This window comes from Colobus angolensis, unplaced genomic scaffold (assembly GCF_000951035.1).
Source record: "Colobus angolensis palliatus isolate OR3802 unplaced genomic scaffold, Cang.pa_1.0 Scaffold448, whole genome shotgun sequence".
Classification (NCBI taxonomy): Eukaryota; Metazoa; Chordata; class Mammalia; order Primates; family Cercopithecidae; genus Colobus; species Colobus angolensis.
The window spans coordinates 109,930-131,064 of NW_012117910.1; the positions used below are offsets into that span (position 1 = coordinate 109,930).

The 21,135-nt window shown below is 56.1% G+C and overlaps 2 protein-coding genes across 6 annotated transcripts in view; one reads left to right on the forward strand and one right to left on the reverse strand.

Annotated features, from left to right (window-relative positions):
• Positions 1-4,429, forward strand: part of CABP7 (calcium binding protein 7) — a 10,357-nt gene extending 5,928 nt beyond the window's left edge. Inside the window, exons 5-9 of the mRNA XM_011957707.1 lie at positions 136-183; positions 263-406; positions 1,241-1,353; positions 1,666-1,819; positions 2,051-4,429. Coding sequence (XP_011813097.1) covers positions 136-183; positions 263-406; positions 1,241-1,353; positions 1,666-1,819; positions 2,051-2,178 — 587 coding nt within the window. The 3' untranslated portion in view covers positions 2,179-4,429. The remainder of the gene's footprint in view (positions 1-135; positions 184-262; positions 407-1,240; positions 1,354-1,665; positions 1,820-2,050) is intronic.
• Positions 3,542-21,135, reverse strand: part of ZMAT5 (zinc finger, matrin-type 5) — a 34,632-nt gene continuing 17,038 nt past the window's right edge. For 3 of the 5 annotated variants that reach the window (XM_011957675.1, XM_011957676.1, XM_011957677.1), the window contains 5 exons: positions 18,809-18,961; positions 12,841-12,903; positions 11,113-11,193; positions 10,301-10,412; positions 3,542-3,937 (listed from right to left, as the gene is read on the reverse strand). In XM_011957675.1, coding sequence (XP_011813065.1) covers positions 3,808-3,937; positions 10,301-10,412; positions 11,113-11,193; positions 12,841-12,903; positions 18,809-18,935 — 513 coding nt within the window. In that variant the 5' untranslated portion in view covers positions 18,936-18,961 and the 3' untranslated portion in view covers positions 3,542-3,807. The remainder of the gene's footprint in view (positions 3,938-10,300; positions 10,413-11,112; positions 11,194-12,840; positions 12,904-18,808; positions 18,962-21,135) is intronic. The other 2 variants (XM_011957678.1, XM_011957674.1) reach the window with 2 other exon arrangements.

Consider the following 21,135-nt stretch of genomic DNA (forward strand, 5'->3'; position numbering starts at 1 on the left):
TGACAACCTGGCACAATTGGACCCCGACAAGTCACTGCTGGGGGGCCCTGAGCCCTGCTTTGCTGCCCTGCTCAGCCTGCTCAGAAGTCCCAGAATAGGGCACCCTTGTGTACCCTCGGGCTGTGCTCTCACCAGATCTGCAGGCTCTGGGTTGGGCTCTCAAAGCCATGCTCAGGCTGCGGGGTCGGTGATCCTGGGGGTCTGGAAAGGGGGTCTGTTGGGGACTGGGGTGAAGTCCCAGCCTGCTCCATTCTCTCCTCAGAGATCCGAGAGGCCTTCAAGGTGTTTGACCGTGATGGCAATGGCTTCATCTCCAAGCAAGAGCTGGGCACAGCCATGCGCTCACTGGGTTACATGCCCAACGAGGTGGAGCTGGAGGTCATCATCCAGCGGCTGGACATGGATGGTGAGCACCCCCCTGCCTCGGTTTCCCCACCTGGCACTTGGGCCCTGGAGGTGGGGCAGGGGCTGGGGCTGGGGCCTGAGCTGCTGAGGCTGCATCCAAATTGGGTCTCTCGCTCCCCTGACTCCCACCCTCAAAGTCCGTGGCAGGTTGCAGCCCGGTCTGGCCCCATTTCTCAGCCTGGAGAATTGAGGCCAGAGAGGTAGTGAGTCCCAGCCACATGCAGGGCTCAGAGACGGCTCCTCTCACTCTGTGTTGACAAGTTTTAAAGTACAGAGAAGTAAAAGGGTGCAATAAATACTCCAGTTCCCACCACCTGAGATAAAATCGCTACATGAGTTGTGTTTGCCACCTGGCATTTTATTAAGGAAAAGTTCATAAGAAGGAATGGTGATGCCAAGACCCCTCTTTATCCTGCCTGGGCCCTTCTCCTCTTCTCCATCCAGAGGCCAGGTAACAGCCTGGGCAGGTTGCCCCACTCTGAGCTTCAGTTCCTGTCTATATGGTAGAGGACAGCCCACCCCAGGATGGCTGCGGGGTGCTGGGAGCAGTGGAGGGTTCTGGGTGAAATAGGAGGGTCACGGCCCACCTGCTGTCTACCTCCACCTCCCCTTGTAAGGCCTCATCACACTGGGTGGCTTCAGCATCAGCCCAGAGCCTGGCACTTGGTAGATACCCCTGACACTGACTCAAGGCTCAGAGAAGGTGGGCACCTGCCTAAGGCCACTCGGTAGGCCCAAGGTATATCAAGACTCCATCCCAGGTCCTCTGGGCCCTGGGCTGCGGGCCTGGGCCTGGGCCCGACCCACTGATTGATTGGCCCTGTGCCTCCTACAGGTGACGGTCAAGTGGACTTTGAGGAGTTTGTGACCCTCCTGGGACCCAAACTCTCCACGTCAGGGATCCCAGAGAAGTTCCATGGCACCGACTTTGACACTGTCTTCTGGAAGGTATGCCCTGGCTAGTTGGGACCCAGGGCTGTGCACACTGTGGAGTGCTGTTCTGGGGCCAGTGAATGGCTGGGCCTGCACTGTAAAGGGGGGATGACCACTTCAGGCTTGTGTCCACTGGACATTTCACCTCTCAGAGGGCCATGGGCTCCCTGGGGAGGCTGCTGTTGGTCAAGGACTCTCTGGGGGAATGGAGCTAGTGTTTTCCAGCCCCCCAGAGTCTGGAGGCCTGTCACTGGGCCTGTGTGGCCGCGGGGTGTTGGGTGGGGGCTGTGGTGGCTGTCAGAGCACCGTGTTTTCCCCCTCTGCAAGTGCGACATGCAGAAGCTGACGGTGGACGAGCTGAAGCGGCTGCTCTATGACACCTTCTGCGAGCACCTGTCCATGAAGGACATAGAGAACATCATCATGACGGAGGAGGAGAGCCACCTGGGCACAGCTGAGGAGTGCCCCGTGGACGTGGAGAGTGAGTGACTGGCCCTGGAACCCCACGGGTGGGCTCGATGGCTTGACCAGGGGGATGCACGGTGGGGGGGGCCTGCAGAGGGGGGCTGGGGGCCGCCTTGCCTGTCCCAAGCCTCTGTCCCATTGGGGCACCCCATGGGATGAGCCCATGTACCGAAGGGCAGGCAGCTCCTGACTCCATCGCTTCCATGTCCCCTTCTGTCTCCCCGGTGCTCCCGGCGGGCGGCCACAGCCTGCTCCAACCAGCAGATCCGCCAGACGTGCGTGCGCAAGAGTCTCATCTGCGCCTTCGCCATCGCCTTCATCATCAGTGTCATGCTTATTGCGGCCAACCAGGTGCTGCGCAGTGGCATGAAGTAGACGCCACCTGGATGCCCCATCCACCGCATGCGGTGCCCACGGCCCGCCCCACACCACCGCCACCTGCAGACCCCTCCCTTGGCCGGCTCCCTGGGCCGTCATCTGCGTGTACTTCAGGGCCTGGGTATCTGGTGAGCCCTCCCCACCCACCTGCAGGCCTCACCTGGAGCTGTGGTCTGCCTGTGGAGGGCCGGGTGGTGGCTGTGTCCTGTCCCTACCCTGTCCCCACCCTGGCCGGTAAGGAGCACTCACTCTTCCTACCATCCAGGGGCTCCTGGGAAATTAAGGAGGGATTTGCACAGGAACCCCCAGGACCCAGTCGCTGCTGTGGTCCCTTGGGCAGGAGGGGGCACCCTGTGCCTGGAGACAGCAGCCTATCTGGGGCCACACAGCCAACCCAGCCCTGGTCCCTGAGGCTTGCCCAGGGCACTGGGTGGGGGGGCAGGGGACAGAAAGCCTCCTCCTTGGGGTGGGTGGGAAGCCAGGGTGTCCTGGGCCCTGCTGCCTGGCATGGCCTGAGAAGGCCCCTGGTCTTCTCCTGGGTCCCTTCCTCTGACCCTTGTTGGACCCCAACCCAGACCCCCTTTTTTCCATGTACCTGCTGGGCCAGCCCATTTCATAGGTGAGGAACCCGAGGCTCAGGGGCCTGAGACTTGGCCTCAGTTCTTCCTTCCACAGGGATTTTCAGGAAAGGCAGAAGCTGAGGTGGCCCTGCAGCCCCCCACCTTCTGGCCCTCCCACCAGAGGCCCGGCCACCAAGGCCACATCGTCCACCACCCCAGCCCAGAGCCTAGAACTGTAGTCCAGCTGAGGAACGAGGCAGATCTGGGGCCTGTAGGCTCTGAGCAGCCTCCGGCCAGGGGGCTTCTCCAAGGCTGAACCTTAGGAGGGCCCCTGTACTACCTCCTGGGCCAAGAAACTGGCATAGCCCCGCACAGTCAGTGCCAAGAGGCTGCGCCAGGCCACTCTCTCAGCCCAGGGCCTGCCCTCCTGTGTCCTCTCACTTCTCTACACCCTCAAGGCTGGAGACGCCACTCCCATGCCCCAGCTGTGCCATCCAGAACACGTGGGCAGCAGCTCAGCATGGGCAGACATGGGGGCTGTGGATTCTTTGAGGGCGGGGATGGCAGATGGAGCCCTTGGGCTCCTTGGGCCTAGAGCCACTTCTTACTGAGCAACGGGCACAGCCACCCTGGCACACCCTCTGCCTGGCTGTGCTGAACCTCTGCTGGTCCCAAGGGAGGAGGGAGTCAGCTGGGTCACCTGGGGAAAATCTCATCTCATTCCCGCCCTGCCCGACCTCTGCCAGGGGCTAGAGGACAGAGCTCAGAGCACCCAGCGTGGGGAAACACAGCCAGACCACTGTGGTGACAGACTTTCTTTATAAACATCTGGAAGTTTTCTCCCCCATCTTGATAAGGAGGAGGAGGAGGCAGGTGGAGGAGAGTGAGGCAGCAGCTGCCCGGTGCAGACCCAGGGCTACACTTGCTGTGGCCATGTCCTGAGCCTCAGTGAGGCCAGGCAGATGGTCTCGAGCCTCCATGGGGCGTCACAGGAACAGGGCTTGGCTTCCTGCTTGTGACAGATGAGAGAAGTGACCACGTGGGGGGTCAGTCGGGGGCAAGGGGCTCAGCCCCACTGGACTCTGGGCTGCAGGGGCCACCCCCCAGGTGGGGGTGCCCGCAGGGATGGGGGCAGCTCTTGGACTGGTGGCCAGCCCACGGGGTACTGGAAGACAGTGGTTCTGATGGGTTCAGCCCTAGAGAGAGAGAGAAGGGGGGAGAATTAGAGTAGGGTACAGCCCAGGCTTATGCCACTCCCCGCCCACCTGCCTCACCACCCTGGCTGTGGGGAGGGTCAGCTGCCTGCACGACTTTTCTGGAAGGCAGAGCCTCGAAAACAGGCAGACCCTCTGAGCCAGCGACCTCACCTCCAGGAATTGAGCCCAAGGAAACAGCGGGGTTGCGGGCAGACACTGAGCTACGAGAACAGCCATGAGACAATGGGAATAACCTTCGTGTCCACCTGTGGGGGCTGATTCAATACATATGCACGCCCACAGCAGAGTGCCATGCGGCCTGTGTAAGAATTCAGGCAGACTTATATGCACTGATGAGGAAAGACATACTGTGTGATAGGGAGAAAAAGCAGCTTATAAAATAATGTATATAGCATGATACTATTTTTGTTTAAAAATATATAAAATATATAAATGCATAAAAAAATCCTGGAAGACACAGCAAAATGTTAACAGTGGTTCTATCTGAGTGGTGCCATTATGGGTGACTTTTTTACTCCTTTATACTTCTCAGAAGTTTTACAAGCACTCAAGCCTTTGAAATCAGAAAATATTGTCTAATTTTTTTTAAAAAGCCTCATTTCTCATGCTACTCACTGTCCTCCTCCTCAACATCCACCCCGAGCCACCTCCCCTGGAACTCAGGGTCCATGTAAGCACTTGCCCTAGGAGAGGCATCCTCCATGCCCAGCCTGGGGCACCCTGCCAAGGCCCAGTGAGGGTCGCCCCCATTCTTCCACCTGTCCCACACTCAGATTCTTCTGGCCTTGGGCCCCACCCAGGCTGCATCTCCAGGGCCACAGGGCCCTTCTCAGGTTTCAGAGTACTTTGAACCTTTGAGCACTCTGAACTCCCAACACCCCAGCTGCCTATAAACAACCTTTCTGGAAGGCAGAGCCTCGAAAACATGCAGACCCTTTGAGCCAGCAACCTCACCTCTGGGAACTGAGCCCAAGGAAATAGCGAGGTTGTGGGCAGCCACTGAGTTACAGCAACAGCCGTGAGACAATGGGAATAGCCTTCATGTCCAGCTGTGGGGGACTAAGTACATGGGCACATCCACAGCAGAGTGCCATGCAGCCGCCACCAGAATTCAGGCAGGAACTCATCTGTCTTCCACACAGGACTGGAGTTCTCAGAGGATGTATACCAGGGGATAGGGGTAGGGTGCATTTGTACCCCAATGCGCAGGGCCAGGCCTGGTGCCAGGAGGCCACCGAGTGACTGTGGAACAACAAACAGCAATGCTGAAAGATCTTACTGACCAGGTGCTATTCTGGGCCACACACCATGACCAACAGAAACCTTAAGAATCCTCAGGCAGCCGGGCGTGGTGGCTCAAGCCTGTAATCCCAGCACTTTGGGAGGCCGAGACGGGCGGATCACGAGGTCAGGAGATCGAGACCATCCTGGCTAACATGGTGAAACCCCGTCTCTACTAAAAAATACAAAAAACTAGCCGGGCGAGGTGGTTTCCCCAGCTACTCGGGAGGCTGAGGCAGGGGAATGGCGTAAACCCGGGAGGCGGAGCTTGCAGTGAGCTGAGATCCGGCCACTGCACTCCAGCCCGGGCGACAGAGCAAGATTCCGTCTCAAAAAAAAAAAGAATCCTCAGGCAAACCCCATTTTATAGATGAGGAAACTGTGGTGCAAGGAGTCAGTCACGTGACCAAGTGACACCCTCGGGATGAGGCCTGAGGGCCTGGAATGCCAGCCCCACATCTGTTGCAGACACGGCCCTCCCACTTCAGCTCCCTCTGCTCCGGCACACCCCCACACCCCAACATCCAGCCTTTAGGCAAGGTGAGGCCCTGGTAGCTCCTGGCAGGTTCTCTGCAGTGGCCAGCCCTCTGCAGACAGAGAAGGGCTTGGGCCTGCTGAGAGGGGTTTGGAGAGGCCTCTGACCTCCGAGGGGGAGGTGGGGAGCCGGGGTCAGGAGCTCTGGGAGTTTCCCCTGCTGCACCCACCCAGCCTGCCCCTCTCTGGACCAGACCTGCCATGCAGAGTCAAGGACGCCGGGGAGCTCTGGGTGCAGCCTCCAGGACCCCCAGGTGTGAGAGGACAGGGACATCCCCTGCTTCGTGGCTCACTGCCTGCTAGAAAGCGCAGAAGGCAGCTCCTGACATGATTTATGGCACTGGGGAGATTTCATAAACTCCACCAGCCGCAGAGAAGGCGGGGAGGCTCCGCAGTTGCTGGAAGGGAGTGCCCCAGCTGCCACCCAAGCCTGGACTCCCTGCAGGGCCACAGGGACAGTGGGGATCCCCCAGGGAGGCTGTGATCCTGGGGAGCCCCTTCCCCTGAGCCTCAGGCCCTTCCTCTGGAAAATGGTGCAGATTCCCGGGAAGCTGGGACCTCCTGGGTCCGAGTCTCAGCCCCATGCCCCTGCCTGCCCTGAGGCCCCGCCAGTAGACAGGCATACCCGGCACCTGCTCACACACACTGGCACATTGCCAGGGCTCCAGACACGTGAGCCAAAGCCTTGGGGACATTGAGGTGCGTGTCTGGCACAACTCTGCTTGTATCTTCTCTAGTGACCTGTTTGTCCTGTGCGTGAGGACAGGAGCCACTCTCTTGCATTTCCCCAGCCTCGGTCCTAATCAGAGGAAATAGAGTCGAGGGAGGAGGATGGGCCAGGATGGCAGCGCCCGCCCAGAGAGGGGTGGAAAGGAGAGATAAAGAGGGATAGAATCGCAATCTGAAGAGCCAACAGTGGCCAGCAGGGCCAGGCCTGGCTCGCCGGGGGATTAGTCTGTGTGTCTGAGGCCGCCGCTGCTCTTGACAGCTCCCTCAGGGTCAGCCTGCGGAGGGGAATAAGGGCAATGCCACCAGGCTGGGGCTTCGTGGACCCTCCGCTTCCCCACATTTACAAGGAGGGCTGGCCTGGCTCACCGGGGAGGCTCGGCTCAGCCAGCGGGGGTTGGAGCCTGCAGGTCTCGGTTCCCCCAGGTGGGGTGCGCAGCCCTCTGTGCTCTGTACCCTGGGGGAGGAAGCAGATACCCTGAGAGGAAAAGGGGGTTCCCCCAGGCTTCCAGACCAGGCCCTGCAAGAGGCTCGCAGCATTAACACCCGGAGAAAGCCCAGACAGCAGCCTAAATGTTCATTCATGCAGTCAACCTGTCCTGGGCCCCCCAAGTCTGCCCAGGCCATGCGGGAGAAGCGGGGGCTGGGAGGGGTGAAGTCTCAGCTAGAGCTTCCAGGACAAGTCTGACTCTGCCAGGCAGAGAGGTGGGAGGCAGTTTCAGGCAAGAAAACAGCGTGCACAAGATGCCCCGAAATCACAAATGATGCCACATCTAAGAAGCTGCCGAGTGTCCAGTGGGACCAACAGTCAGACCAGAGGCAAGAGGTGAGAATGCGATCCCACCGGCTGTGGAGGGCTGTGGAGGCAGATGTGGAGGAAGTGGGGCCAGGCTGCATCAGGGCTGCTGTGTGGAGGATACCCTGTGGGAGCAGGGGGAAGATGGAGACCAGGGAGGGGCCGCTATAGACCCCAGGAGAGCCAGGGCGGAGGAAGAACACTGTTCCTGCAGCACTGCCTCCAGGCTGGAGAGGGAGCCAGGAAGACAGTGAGGTAGCCTTGCGGGGGGCTGGGACTGGAATCCACCCCCTCCCATCAAGCAGGGTAGGGGGCGTGGATGCAGGGGAGGGGCTCAAAGCCCAGGGCCCAGGGAAAGGCTGCTACGCTTCAGGAGACCAGCCTGCCCGGAGATGGTTATGGACGCCCAAGGCAGCAATAGCAAAAGCAGGAATAAACGGTCACCTCCCTTCCCACAGCCCCTTTTTCTCAAGGCTGGACAGGCCTGCTCTGCCTAGAGAATAATTCATTTTGGCCCCAAGCCCTCAGGAGGCTGGAGGAAGTCAGGTGGCAGATCCCCTGGAAGGGGCCAGGCTGGGTGGCCAGAGGGAGAATGGCCTGGAGCACAGGGCTCAGACCCCCTAGAGCCGAGGTGGGCCCCAGTTGCAGACCCCATTCCCAAAACAGTCACTGCCATCCGGGCAGCCTGCTGCTGCCACTGCCACCACCCACAGCTGCACGGAGCCCTGGACCAGCCCTGAACTTCGTGTCAGAGGCAGCCTGGGGTCTGGACACGGAGCAGGGACATAGCTCTCTCTCCAATGAGGGCTAAGGGCAGCAGGGCACGTGATCAGGATGGCCCCATCTCCTGGAAAGGTTAAGATTCCTCAGCTGCAAAATGGGGGTGCCAACCTCCCCAAATGCCCCAAACACTGGGAACTCCGTAAGCACCAAACTCAATTCTCACACGGTCACCACTTCAACCTGTGACTGGAGCCAGTCATTCAGCCTCAGTTTCCCCATCTTGTCCCCTAGTCCCCCGAGTCTCAAATTCATAGTGCCTTGTGTCAGCACAGGGATGCATCTGTCTGGAACCCAGGCAAGGACTCTCGGACACCCCATCTCTACCCCACCCACTGGCGTTCACTCCAGTTCAGCCACAGGCACTCCATGAAACCTTGTCACAGCCCCAAGAGACAGCCGGGCTTCTGTGACTCGCTCCCAGCGGAGGACACCAAGGAGCCAGAGCAGGGAGGCGAGGGGCTGGTGTAACCCGGTTAGTGGGTGGCAGAGTGAGGATGGGACCCATAGGGGCCCCTGTCCAAGGAGCGGCACAGGGGCCAGAGCTTTCTGGGCAAACTCCAACCGGCCCAAACCTCTCGTACATGAGCTGAAGGAGACTGGGGTGTAGGATGTGGATCCCTGGATAGCAGCCAGTCCCAAGGGAGGTACTCATATGCCCAAAGACAGGATAGAACCCCTTTAGATGGGACCCTTCAGATGGGACCAGGAGGAGAGAATGTCACACTCCAACGTTTGAGTCATGTGTGTATCATATATACTTTTAAGGTGGGGAGACAAAAACTGAACACAGATTTAAAATAAAGGTAAAAGACAAAGTTAGTTTTAAAACACCTTTACTGGCTGGGTGCGGTGGCTCATGCCTATAATCCCAGCACTTTGAGAGGCTGAGGCAGGTGGATCACCTGAAGTTAGGAGTTCGAGACCAGCCTGGCCAACACAGTGAAACTACGTCTCTACTAAAAATACAAAAATTAGCTGGGCATGGTGGTATGCACCTGTATTCCCAGCTACTTGGGAGGCTGCGGCATGAGAAATGTTTGAACCCAGGAGGCGGAGGTTGCAGTGAGCTGAGATTGCACCACTGCACTCCAGCTTGGGTGACAAGAGCGAAACTCCATCTCAAAAAAAAAAAAAAAAAAATAAAAAAAAAAGAAAAAATATGAGAAGATTCCATCTCAAAAAAAAAAAAAAAAAAAAAAAAAAAAAAGAAAAAAAAAAAAAAAAAGAAAGAAAAAAAACACCCTCACAGTCTCTTTCACTGGGGCACAGAGAAGGTAAGAGGTTTGGCCTTCACCTTCTGGCAGAGCCCTGAGGGAAGGCCTCACCCCACAGACTGTCTGGCCAGGCCCCCTCAGCCTAGACCAGGCCAGGCCACCGTCCTGCGAAGCCACACCACAGAGGTTGTCAGGTCTGAAGTCCTGTTGCAAGATGGGGAAAGCAAGGTGGCCAGGATGGGAAAATGTGTCAAAGTCGCACGCGGCTCCTGGGCGCAGCTTTATCCCCTTTTCCTCCCCGCCCCGCTTCAGTCCCTGGAGGAAGAGCCCAGGAGCTCAGGCTTTGGTTTTGGCCGCAATGCCCCTGCCTGCCCTGTGTCCCGTTCTGCTGATGTGAATATCACCTGAGTCCTTTCCCTCAAAGAGGAGGACCAGGGACAGCACGAAGCACACACCCCAAGGACCCTCACCCAGCAGCTCCCCTTTAACTTGTGAGTGTCCCGAGGGCTGGAGCCATCACCAGACCCCGTTCCTTAGAAAGGCAGTGGGATCAGGAGCTTGTCATCACACCCTGTACAATCCCGGCTCTACATTTTCCTAGCTGTGTGCCCTCGGGCAAGTCATACCCCTCTCATGAGCCTGTTTTCCCTTCTGCAAGGCCCTAGCGGGTAGCAGTGCATGGTGACCACAGCCCAGGCCCCTCCCTCTGGCAATGGACTTGGTGACGTGCAGCCAAATCAGCTCACCTCCCTGCCCCCTCTCCAGCCAGCACAGACTCCAACAGGAGCCCAGCCTCGGGAGAGGCTCCTTCAAACACCCTTCAGTCTCTGGCCAGGGCCTGGGGCCCCAAGAGCCCCCAACGTGGCCCCTCGGAGAGCTCTGTGGAGGCATCTTTATTTGGCCCCTGGGCCTGGGCAGTTCATGGACATTCCTGAGCCTCAGGAAGGGGCAGGCAGGCTGGGGTCTTGCCCCCAGGGCACTGAGGGAGGGAACCCTGGGGACCTGTACCTGTTGCTTGGGGCTGAGCTCAGCCGCTTGGCTCTCTTCTCCAGCCAGTCCTCCAGATGGCCCTCGGGGAGCTCGGGAGCATCTAGCAGCCACTCCCTGGCTCGCCTCTCCTCTGTGGGGACAGGGAGACAAAGGCAAGTAAGGGGTACACGCCTGCCTGCCGGAACCCTACCCTCCCACAAAGCAGAAGCAACTGGTAGGCCCTGAGCATGCCCTGGGAAGTTGCAGCAACCTTCCAGGAAGATGCACCTGGACCACTTCTCCAGGCCATCTGCACACGAGGGCCCAGCACTCGGCCTCGCTCTAACTAGAGGAGTGAATTTCCCAAAGGCGAGATGTCAGCTTCCATGGAAGCTGAACTGGCCCCTTCCTGGAATCACCAGGCTATGAGACTCCAGAAGGCAGGGAAGGTGTGTTCCTAAACTCCTTGTTCCCAGACTGTCGTAAGAGGTCTGCTTGGTGCCACGTGGAGACTGGGTATGCTGCCTGATTGAGGGAGGGATGGGGTGTATCTGCCAGTGACTGCTGGGCTGGCCACAGGGTCCAGGTGGGGCTGAGGTGCACCTTCAGGCTCCTGGACAGGAAGCCACGCAGGCTCGCTATCAGGGTACACAGGCCTGCCTTCTCCACTCATGCTGAGGCTGTTCCTGACACCTGGCCCAAACCGGGGGCTCAGGGCTCCCCGTCACCCTGGGCAGCCCTTGGCTGCCAATGATGGGGTGATGGGGAGGCACAGGCCAGCTTCCCTGGTCTCAGAGCCCACATGCCCTAGCACCCCACTCCCGCTTAGCCCAGGGCATCCCGAGACGTACCCTCCACCTGGATGCTCAGCTCCTGCAGGTCTCGCTCTGACATGTGGGAAAATCTGCAGTTGGAGCCAAAGTCGCACTGGCCTGCAGCAGGAAAACAGAGTTACTCGCTGCTCGGGAGGGGCTCCCCACGGGGGCTGAGGGGTGCCCTGGTGAGGGGCCCCAGAATCTTAAGGGCAGGACTTCAGGGCCTAAACAGTAGCAACCCTGATCCTGGACAGAAAATGGAATCTCTTTGGCCCTGCCCACTCAGCAGCCAGAGCAACCTCTCACCCATCATGCTACATGCTCACGACCCTTCTCCAGCTGCCCCTGGTGCTGGGGATCACTTCCAACTGAAGCGTGTCATGAGTGTGCCTCGCAAGCCTCTGCAGCCTCTCTGCCACCAGCCCTCCCAGCCCTGCCTCAATGAACTACATATGGGTTCCTGAAAGGGCCATGCTTCCTTTATCCACTCCAAGCCACAGCACGTGCTATGCCCAGCCTAGTATTCTGCCTGCCTACCTGGCTCACAGGAGCAGTTGGACTGCTCCTTAGAAAGGCTTCAGTGGCAGCTTTGCCAAGGAGGCACCAAAATCTGGGGTGGCTTCCCCTCTCTCAACCAAGGAGACCAAAATGTATGTCGAGATACTGGGAGGCTGGAGGTATCTCAAGCCAGGGTAACCTAGCAGTGACATATTCACATCAAGGCAAAGTCTGTGGGGAAGCCCCTGATCTGCAGGCTTGGTGCCCATCCTAGGGGAGCTTGGACATTTACCCAGTTTCCCTAGTTCAGCTGAAGCACCTCTCCCCAGTGCTAAGCTCCCTTACAAACCATATGAATCATCATAGTTTTCCTCTTTGCCATGGCTGCCAGGAAGCTCAGAGTCAAACCCTTAGAGAATACATAGGACCTCAAGGGCATGCATGGAGGAGACTATTCTCTTGGTTTTATCTTATTTTTCCTACCCTTATTTTTATCTGTCTTTGGTTCATTCACTTACTGAGGTTTTTATCTCTTGCTCTCTCTTTTTTTTTTTAAAGAGACAGGGTCCTCACTCTGTTGCCCAGGCAGGAGTGTAGTGGTGCAATCACATCTCACTGCAGCCTTGAACTCCTGGGCTCAAGAGATTCTCCTGCCTCAACCTCCCTAGTAGCTGGGACTATCAATGTGTGCTACCATGCCCAGCTAATTAAAACAAAATTTTTTTTTGGTAGAGATGGAGTCTTGCTATGTTCCCTAGGCTGGTCTCAAACTTCTGGCCTCAAGCATTCCTCCTTCCTCAACCTCCCAAGTTGACCTATATGCATCTCTAGTAGCTGAGTATTGAGCAGTCAAATCTACACCTAGCATCCTTGGTTCTGATCCTGAACTTACTCAGATCATCAACCCTGTTACTCTCTGAGGTTCTGCCTGCTGGGAAGGAGGCCAGGCTCCCAGGCTAACTTAATTAACAAGTCTATCCACCCATAAGTGTCTCTTGGATTTACTTGTAATCTCCCATGGCTTGCTTGTTCTAGATGAGATGATACAATCACATTCTAGATCTGAAGAGCTGAGGACCAGTCTCTAGGAGGTCCTAAGACATAACACCTGGGAAGGCCCTGACTGGCCAGTCAGCTGGAGCCACCGCTGCAAAGTGGGCTTGGGATGGTGGCCCGGGTCAGGAAAGACACTCTGCAGAGGTCCAAGTGGGTCAGGTTGGACATCGCAGGTCCTCGCAGGGACCTGAGCTGTGCAGAGCATTTTACCTGTCAGTAGAAACTTCCTGCAGGGCCGCTTGTTCTGCTCATCCAGCAAGATGGCAGCTGCATCTGCGAGAGAAGAGAGGGACGGGATTCAGACGGTTCAGGCTCTACCAAGGGAGGCGGGAGGTGGAAGCCACAGGGACATGGACTCTTTATCCAGACATAGCTGTGCAGAAAGAATAGTTTCCTATCCATAGAGGAGTGGAAGCAGGAGATGACCACAGGTGGGAGTCCTGGGCAGATGGATCCAAGCTGCAGGTGACCTCAACCCCTCCCACCCCACATAGGACTGGCCAAAGGCAAGGACCAGGTTTCATGCCAGAGGTTCTCAACTTGGCATGAGGGAGTCACCTGGGAAGTCTGGGGACTTCGGGATTTTTGTTTTTTAGAGACAGGGTCTCACCCAGGCTGGAGTGCAGTGGTGCAATCATGGCTTACTGCAGCCACTACCTCCTGGGCTCAAGTGATCCTTCTCCGATCTTGGCCTCCCAAGTAGGTAGGACTACAGCTGTGCGCCACCATGCCTGGCTAATATTTTCTATCTTTTAGTAGAGCTGGTGTCTCATTATGTTGCCCAGGTTGGTCTTGAACTCCTGGGCTCACACGATCCTCCCATTTTGGCCTCCAAAAGTGCTGGGAATACAGGTGTGAGCCACTGGACCCAGCCTGGAGGTATAATACTTTTAAAAAATCCTGGCTCTATGGAACTTCTCATTATTATCTTTGTAACTTCCTGTGAATCTATCATTATTTCAAAATAAAATGCTAAAAAAATTTACATAAATCCTAGTGCCCAGGAAGCCCATCGGCTAATCCCAGGATCCAGGCATTGCTCCACAGGCAAGACTGCAATCCCTGGCTTCTGTCTTCCCTCCTTCCGCCAGCTGTAGGGTGCTCAGGGCCAGACCAGTCACCGCCCTGGACAGGACTTCCGACAGCCATTCTGTAGCATCGGCAATCACTCTGATCCTAACCTTAACCCTAGTTTCCTCTGGTTTTTCCTATTTTTCTTTTCTTTTTTTGAGACAAGGTCTCACTCTGTCACCCAGGCTGGAGTGCAGTGGCACGATCTCAGCTCCCTGCAGCCTCGACCTTCCTGGACTCAGGTGATCCTTCCCTCCCAGCCTCCTGAGTAGCTGGGACTACAGGCGACCGCCACCACGCCTGGCTAATTTTTTAATTTTTTGTAGAGATGGGGTTTTGCCATGTCACCCAGGCTGGTCTCAAACTCCTGGGCTCAAGTGATCCTCCCCACTTGGCCTCCCAAAGTGCTGGGATTACAGGCATGAGCCACCGTGCCCAGCCTATCTTTACTTTCATCATATAGTTATGGTTTTAAATTTGCTTCTTGATAGGCAAGCTATTAATCAGTCAAAATCTGTAAGGAAGTAGGGTACCTGAGGGTGGTATCCTGACTCAGGAGCCCTTATATCCACCCCAGGGGAGGGGAGCGGCCAGGCCTGGGCTGGACATTCACCCATCGCCTTTTCTAGAGGCCAGGGAAACACCATGGGCTTCAGAGTCCAGGAAACCTGAGCTCTAATCCTAACAACATACGACCACATGCAAGCTGAATAATCTCCAAGTCTCAGTTTCCCCATATGTCAAATGGGAGGACAGTTCCCACCTGGCAGGGCTGCTATGAAAATGTCATCAGATAATGAATGGAGAGTGCTTTGCAGAGGAGGCGCATGGTTCCCAACCCTGGTGGTACATGAGAATCACTAGGAAAATGACCAGGTCTGCCTCTGGGGCCAGCAGTGGCCTTAGCACCATGTTCTCCAGGTATGCAGCCAGGACTGGGTGAGTACACAGCAAATGGTAGCAATTCTTCACTTTTTCCTCACAAACCCTCTGAACAGTGCAAACATCCCCATTTTGCAGAGGGGAAAACGGAGGTTCAGACAGGGGAAGTGATTTGCCAAGGGCAGGTGGTGGCTGTGAGCGTGTGGTTTGCTGGGATAGGGAGTTGGTTATCAGAGAACTCATGCCAGGGGGACCAGCAGGGTGGGGAGGGTCCATCTGTCAGTGCTGGGCTTGTCAGACTCAGTGCACCCAGCTGGTGCTACAGACACCACTGCCCGCCCTTCCCTGAGGGGGTAGGCTAGTGGAGGGCATGTGGACATTGCCCTGGAACCCCCTGAGGCTGTGACGGCTGAGGCTGGCAGCAGGGCTGAGCCCGAGTCCTGGACAAGGGGCTCTGCCAGGTGGCTTGGCGTGGGAGTATTCCAGGCTGCCTGCGTCTGCTCAGTAGTTCCCGACCCCAGCCACACATCAGAATCACCAGGCAGTTTTTAAAGTACATAGACACCCAGCCCCAGCCCTCCCAGGTTCTGCTTTAATTCATTGAAAGGGAGGGCATCAGAATCATTTAAATCTCCTCAGTGACTCTGAAGTGTACTCAGGGTTGAGAATCCCTGGCCCAGGCCCTGCACGAGGAAGCCCGTGCTCTGGCAATGGGTATTCAAGGCCCCTCGTGATCTGACCCTATGGGTCCTTCTTGCTTCATCTCCCAGAATTAACAGCTGCCCCTGGTGCCCTATGTTTCTTTGCTCATTCACTTAGACATTCATCTGCCAAACATTCACTGAGCATGTCCTGTGTGCCAGGCACCACGCCAGGCTGAGGATTTAAGTGGAGAACAAGTCGGAGCTGGTCCTTCCTTCTGGTCCAACAGTCACACTAATCCCCATGGATGTAAGCGGGGTAAACATCTAGTGTGTAGCCAAATGACCTGACCCGTTCTAGGGGTCGGGGAGGATGTCCCTGAGGATTTGCTGCCTGACTTGAGTTCTGAGGTTGGGGGGCCTAGCTTGGGGCAGGGAGGACAGCAGGAAGGGCATGTCTGCAGAGGGGACAGCTTATGCCCAGCAGATGCAGTGGCCAGGGTGGCTGCAGCTGGGAGGGAGAGGCCGGCAGGACAGGGGCTTTGCCCAGAACACGCCATCGTAATTGGGCACAAGCTTGCTAAGGAGAGGGGCCCTATTTTATCCACCTTTGAATCTTCAGAGCCTGCCTGGGAGCTGAGGATATGTTGAATGAATGAGCCATGAGATGAAGGCCGGAGGGAATCCTTTTGAGGACCCACAGGCACCGTGCCTACTTAGTAAGCCCTTATGTGCCATGCGGTCATCAGGAGGTTACTGAGCCCCGGTCATAGCCCTGGGAGGTGGGGACTGTTATAGCCGTTTTACACATGACAAAATGAGAGCCACAGTGTGATGAGTGACACCTGGGGACTGGTGCCCTGCACCTGACCATGGCAGATGGATCACCAGCCCCTCTGAGGGCTAAGGGATGTGCGCCAGGCCGCGAAGCTGCGAGCAGAGCTGAAGTCAAATTCAGTCACACAGCATATCTTCAAGTCCCTGTGGTTGCTCAGGGTGAGCAGAAGCCCTGGGGCAGCCTCCCGAGGAAGTGGAAAGACATCATGTGCCAGCTCGGCCCCTAGTAGCTGGGGACCCAAGGCGAGGGAACCCACTGCTCTGGATTTTATTTCATTTACTACTATTTTTTTTGAGACAGGGTCCCACTCTGTTGCAAAGGCTGGAGTGCAGTGGTGCGATCTTGGCTCGCTGCAGCCTCTACCTCTTGGGGTCAAGTGATCCTCCTACCTCAGCCTCCTGAGCAACTGGGACCACAGGAATGGGCCACCACGCCTGGCTAATTTTTTTATTTTTGTTTTTGTTTTTTATTATTTGGAGATGGAGTCTTGCTCTCTTGCCCAGGCTGGAGTACAGTGGTGTAATTGCAGTTCACTGCAAGTTCCACCTCCCAGGTTCAAGCAATTCTCCTGCCTTAGCCTCCCAAGTAGCTGGGATTATAGGAACCCACCACCACACCCGGCTAATGTTTATATTTTTAGCAGAGACAGGGTTTCATCAGGTTGGCCAGGCCAACCTGACCTCAGGTGATCCACCCACCTCAGCCTCCCAAAGTGCTGGGATTACAGGTGTGAGCCACGGAGTCTGGCCAAATTTTTTTATTTTAATAGAGATGGGGTTTCACCATGTTACCCAGGCTGGTCTTGAACTTCTGGATTCAAGCGATCCTCCCATCTCAGCCTCCCAAAATGCTGGGATTACAGGTGTGAGCCACTGCACCCTGCCTGCTCTGGATTTTGAAGTCATCACCTGTAACTGGGGATGCCTGGCCTGGCCTGCCCAGCCTCTTACAGAGCTGTTCTAAGGACTGAATGTGTTGGGGATGTGAGGATGCTGAGAACGCAGGAACCCTGGGGGACTCCTGTCGCCTGCTGCTTCATCTTTTCTGTAAGTGACACAGGGACCTCTGTCAATCAGCCCTGGACCCCAGGATCCAGCTGTTCACAGCTGAGAATCTGGGACTAGGTGATCTTGGCCCAGCTCCCTCCAGATCACAGCCCACAATGGATTTGCACAACAGAGAGAGCCTTAGCGTAACACTAGGGTTAGAGGCCTCCTAGGTACCCAGGAGACCCCACTGCCCATGAATTTTCCTGTGGCCTTCCAACCACAGCCACGCCTGGCCTGCTGAGCGGCCTGGCCACCCCCTCACTTGAACCTCTGAGACTCAGCTCCCTCATGTGAAATGCGGAAGTCTGGGAAGCCTTTAGAGATACCATGTCTAGTCCCCAGACCTGCCTCTGGGGAGGGGATGGGGTCGGGGAATCAGTGGTTTTAACCTAAAGGTCTCCAGATGATCCTAACCTGCAGCTGGAGTTAAGAATCACTGCCCTAGAGAGTTACCCAGAAAAGCAAATGACGAACTACGAAAAGCATCCGGCCTGCAGCAGGCACTCGATCCATGCTCATTCCCTGTTTGCGAACTCTCAGTTTCAGGCCTCTTTTTTTTTGAGACAGGGTCTCACAATGTTGCCCAGGCTGCTCTTGACCTCCTGGGCTCCAACAATCCTCCCACCTCAGTGTCCCAAAGTGCCAGGATTACAGGTGAAAGCCACCACACCTAGCCCCAACCAGAGAACTCTCTCTCCACTTCTCCTCCCTTCTTGGCTGCTGGATTTGGTTCCTTCTTCAGAGGCCCTATCTCAGAATCCTGCTCACCAACCTACAGGGCACTGGCCCCACTCTGGCTCATTCCAGGAGCTCTCGGCCCACCCTCGCCCCACCACTAAGTGCCCATACCTCTCAACCTGGCTCCTGCCAGTCATGCTCTGGATCCTCCCTGGCTGTTCCTCAGGGTGAATGTCCAATAACAGCCATGCAATAGCACAACTCCCCTCTCTGGGCACCTCCCGGGAAACAGGCCCTGTGCTAGGCACTTCTGACTTTAGCTCATTCACCCCAATTGTTCCTGCTCTGAGAGGCCTTTCTCAGAAGAGCCTGCCCCGCTTCTGCAACTGGGTTATTCACCTGTGCCTGCAGCCAGTCATTCGACTGCCACTGACCGCACCCAACTGCTCCCCACGAAGCAGTCTGCGCTGTCAAGGTAGGTCTGGGGATGGCAGCTAAAGCCCTTCAAAGGCTGCTCTCTGCCCTTAGAACAGGGACCCCCCCTCCACCCCCTGCTTACAACAGCCTCCACAGGCTTGGACGATCCCTGTCCCAGAGCCAGCTTGAGGCCTACCATTCTCCCCTGGCCTGCTCCGCCCAGCCACACCCTCTCCCTCCTGCTCTGAGAGCCCTGGTGCTGGACTCAGGGCTGCCTGCTTCTCTGCACACCCTCCACCCAGAACCACGTGGCTGGCTTTCCCCTATTTCAGCTGTTGGCTCAAACATCACCTCCTTCTAGGGCCTTCTTCCTGTCCACAGAGCGTGGCAGGTGCCTGGAGCACACAGCCTTCAGTCAGGGTTGCTGGGGAAAGAGCTCACCTACCAGCCTGCTCCTTTGAGGGTCCAGTGGCCCAGGCCTCCCTCTTTTGATCCTCAAAGAGCCCAGACCCAGACTGTCACTGACCCATGGGGGTCTTTGAAGATAAGAAAGATCAGAGAGCAGGGCTGCAGGAGCCCGGCCGCCAGCCAGCGGCACCCACCTCGGAACATGTCGTACCAGACCTTCTTGGCCTTGAGGTGCTGCAGCCCGTTCAGGTGCTTCTTGCGGTTGTGGAGGTTGTCCTGGAAGGAGCGGTCGCAGTAGTCACAGAAGTATCGCTTCCCCATGGCCACTCAGAGCAGGTGTTTGCTGCCTGGGAAGCCACAAAGAGCTCAGATCAGACCACTGGAGAAAACATACCCCTCACCAGCCCCCCGAATCCTTCCTGAGGACCAGGCCTGAGCCTAGGCTTTACTCACATGCACTCCGCCCCATTAGGAGTGTCAAGCTGATGAGTATGGCCTAAGAGGCCTCATGCCAGAGGGATCTGTTAACCATTCTGATGCCCAGCCTGCAACTCAGACCAGTTAAAGCAGAACCTCAGTGGGTGAGACCTGGGCACTGTTTTTGTTTGTTTTTGTTTTTTTTGTTTTTGTTTTTTTGAGAGGGTCTTGCTCTGTCACCCAGGCTGGAGTGCAGTGGTGCAAACACAGCTCACTGCAGCCCTGACCTCCTGGGTTCAAGCAATCTTCCTGTCTCAGCCTCTCAAACTGCTGGGATAACAGGCATAAGCCACTGTGCCTGGCTGCTATTTGGTATTGTTTAAAGTCTATCAGGTAATTCTAATATGTAAGTAAGCTGAAGGACTGCCACCTTATACCCTGTGGCTGGCCTCCCTTGTCTCCTACCATATAGGGTTTTCTATGTTTGAGACAGAGTCTCACTCTGTCACCGAGGGTGGAGAGCAGTGGTGCGACCATGGCTTACTGTAGCTTTAACCTTCCGGGCTCAAGTGATCCTTCCGCCTCAGCCTCCCGAGTAGCTGGGACTACAGGTGCATGTCATCATGCCTAACTTAAAAAAACAATTTTTAGACCGGGCGCAGTGGCTCAAGCCTGTAATCCCAGCACTTTGGGAGGCCGAGATGGGTGGATCATGAGGTCAGGAGATCGACACCATCCTGGCTAACACGGTGAAACCCCGTCTCTACTAAAAAAATACAAAAAAAAAAAAAAACTAGCCGGGCGATGTGGCGGGCGCCTGTAGTCCCAGTTACTCGGGAGGCTGAGGCAGGAGAATGGCGTAAACCCGGGAGGTGGAGCTTGCAGTGAGCCGAGATCGTGCCACTGTACTCCAGCCAGGGCGACAGAGCGAGACTCCATCTCAAAAAAAAAAAAAAAAATTTTTTTTGTAGAGATGGGGTCCCGGTATGTTGCAGAGGCTGGTCTCCTGGGCTCAAGTATCCTCCCGCCTTGGCCTCCCAAAGTGCTGGGATTACAGGTGTGAGCCACCGCCCCACCCCCTACCATACCTCTGACCTCTACATTTGCAACATATAGGCCACACCAGCCTCCCCTTTGCTCCTCACACATGCCAGGCACATGGCCACCTCCTGGCCTTTGCACCCGAGGCTCCCCAAGGAGGGGTGTGCCCTCCTGCAAACACCCGCCTCACTTCCCCTCTTGACCCCTTCCATCTTTGCTCCAATGCTACTTTATTCAAGATGGCAGAATGTTCCACTTAACTTCCTCCACTCCCTGCTTCATTTTCCCTCATAGCATGTGTCATCCTTTCATACCGTGAGGCTCTGTGTCCCCGCCCAAATCTCATCTTGAATTGTAATCCCAATAATCCCCACGTGTCAAGGCAGAGACCAGGTGGAGGTAACCGACATGGGGGTGGTTTCCCCCGTGCTGTTCTCATGACAGTGAAGAGTTCTCACAGGATCTGCTGCTTTCATAAGGGGCTCTTCCCGCTTTGCTCAGCACTTCTCTCTCCTGCTGCCGTGTGAAGAAGGTGCCTGCCTCCCCTTTCCCTCCTGCCATGATTGTAAGTTTCCTGAGGCCTTCCCAGCCATGCCGAACTGTGAGTCACTTAAACCTCTTTCCTTTGTAAATTACCCAGTCTCGGGTATTTCCTTATAGCAATGTGGGAAGGGACTAATACACCCTTCATGCAATAAGTTACTTGTTATGTTTATTGTCTTTCTCCCCCAGTAAGAATATAAACCCATGAGGGCAGGTTTGTGTTTTGTTTACTGCTGGAGCCCCAGCACCTAAAATAGTGCACACTACAGAGTAGGCATTGAAGTACTTGTTAAATGAATCAATTCCCATTTTCCCTTTGGGAAAACTGAGGTTCAGAGAGGGGCTGTGATTCCTCCTGATAAGCAGAAGGCAAACCAAGTCTCCTAACGTCACACTGCTGGGTGTCCTCTCTTCCACAGCCAGTTCAAGGCTTAGAGAAGCCAGAGGGCTCAGGCAGTGAATGCTGACAGCTTCCCAAGGAGATCACTAAATTATCAGGTGGCAGATCCGAATCCAGTCA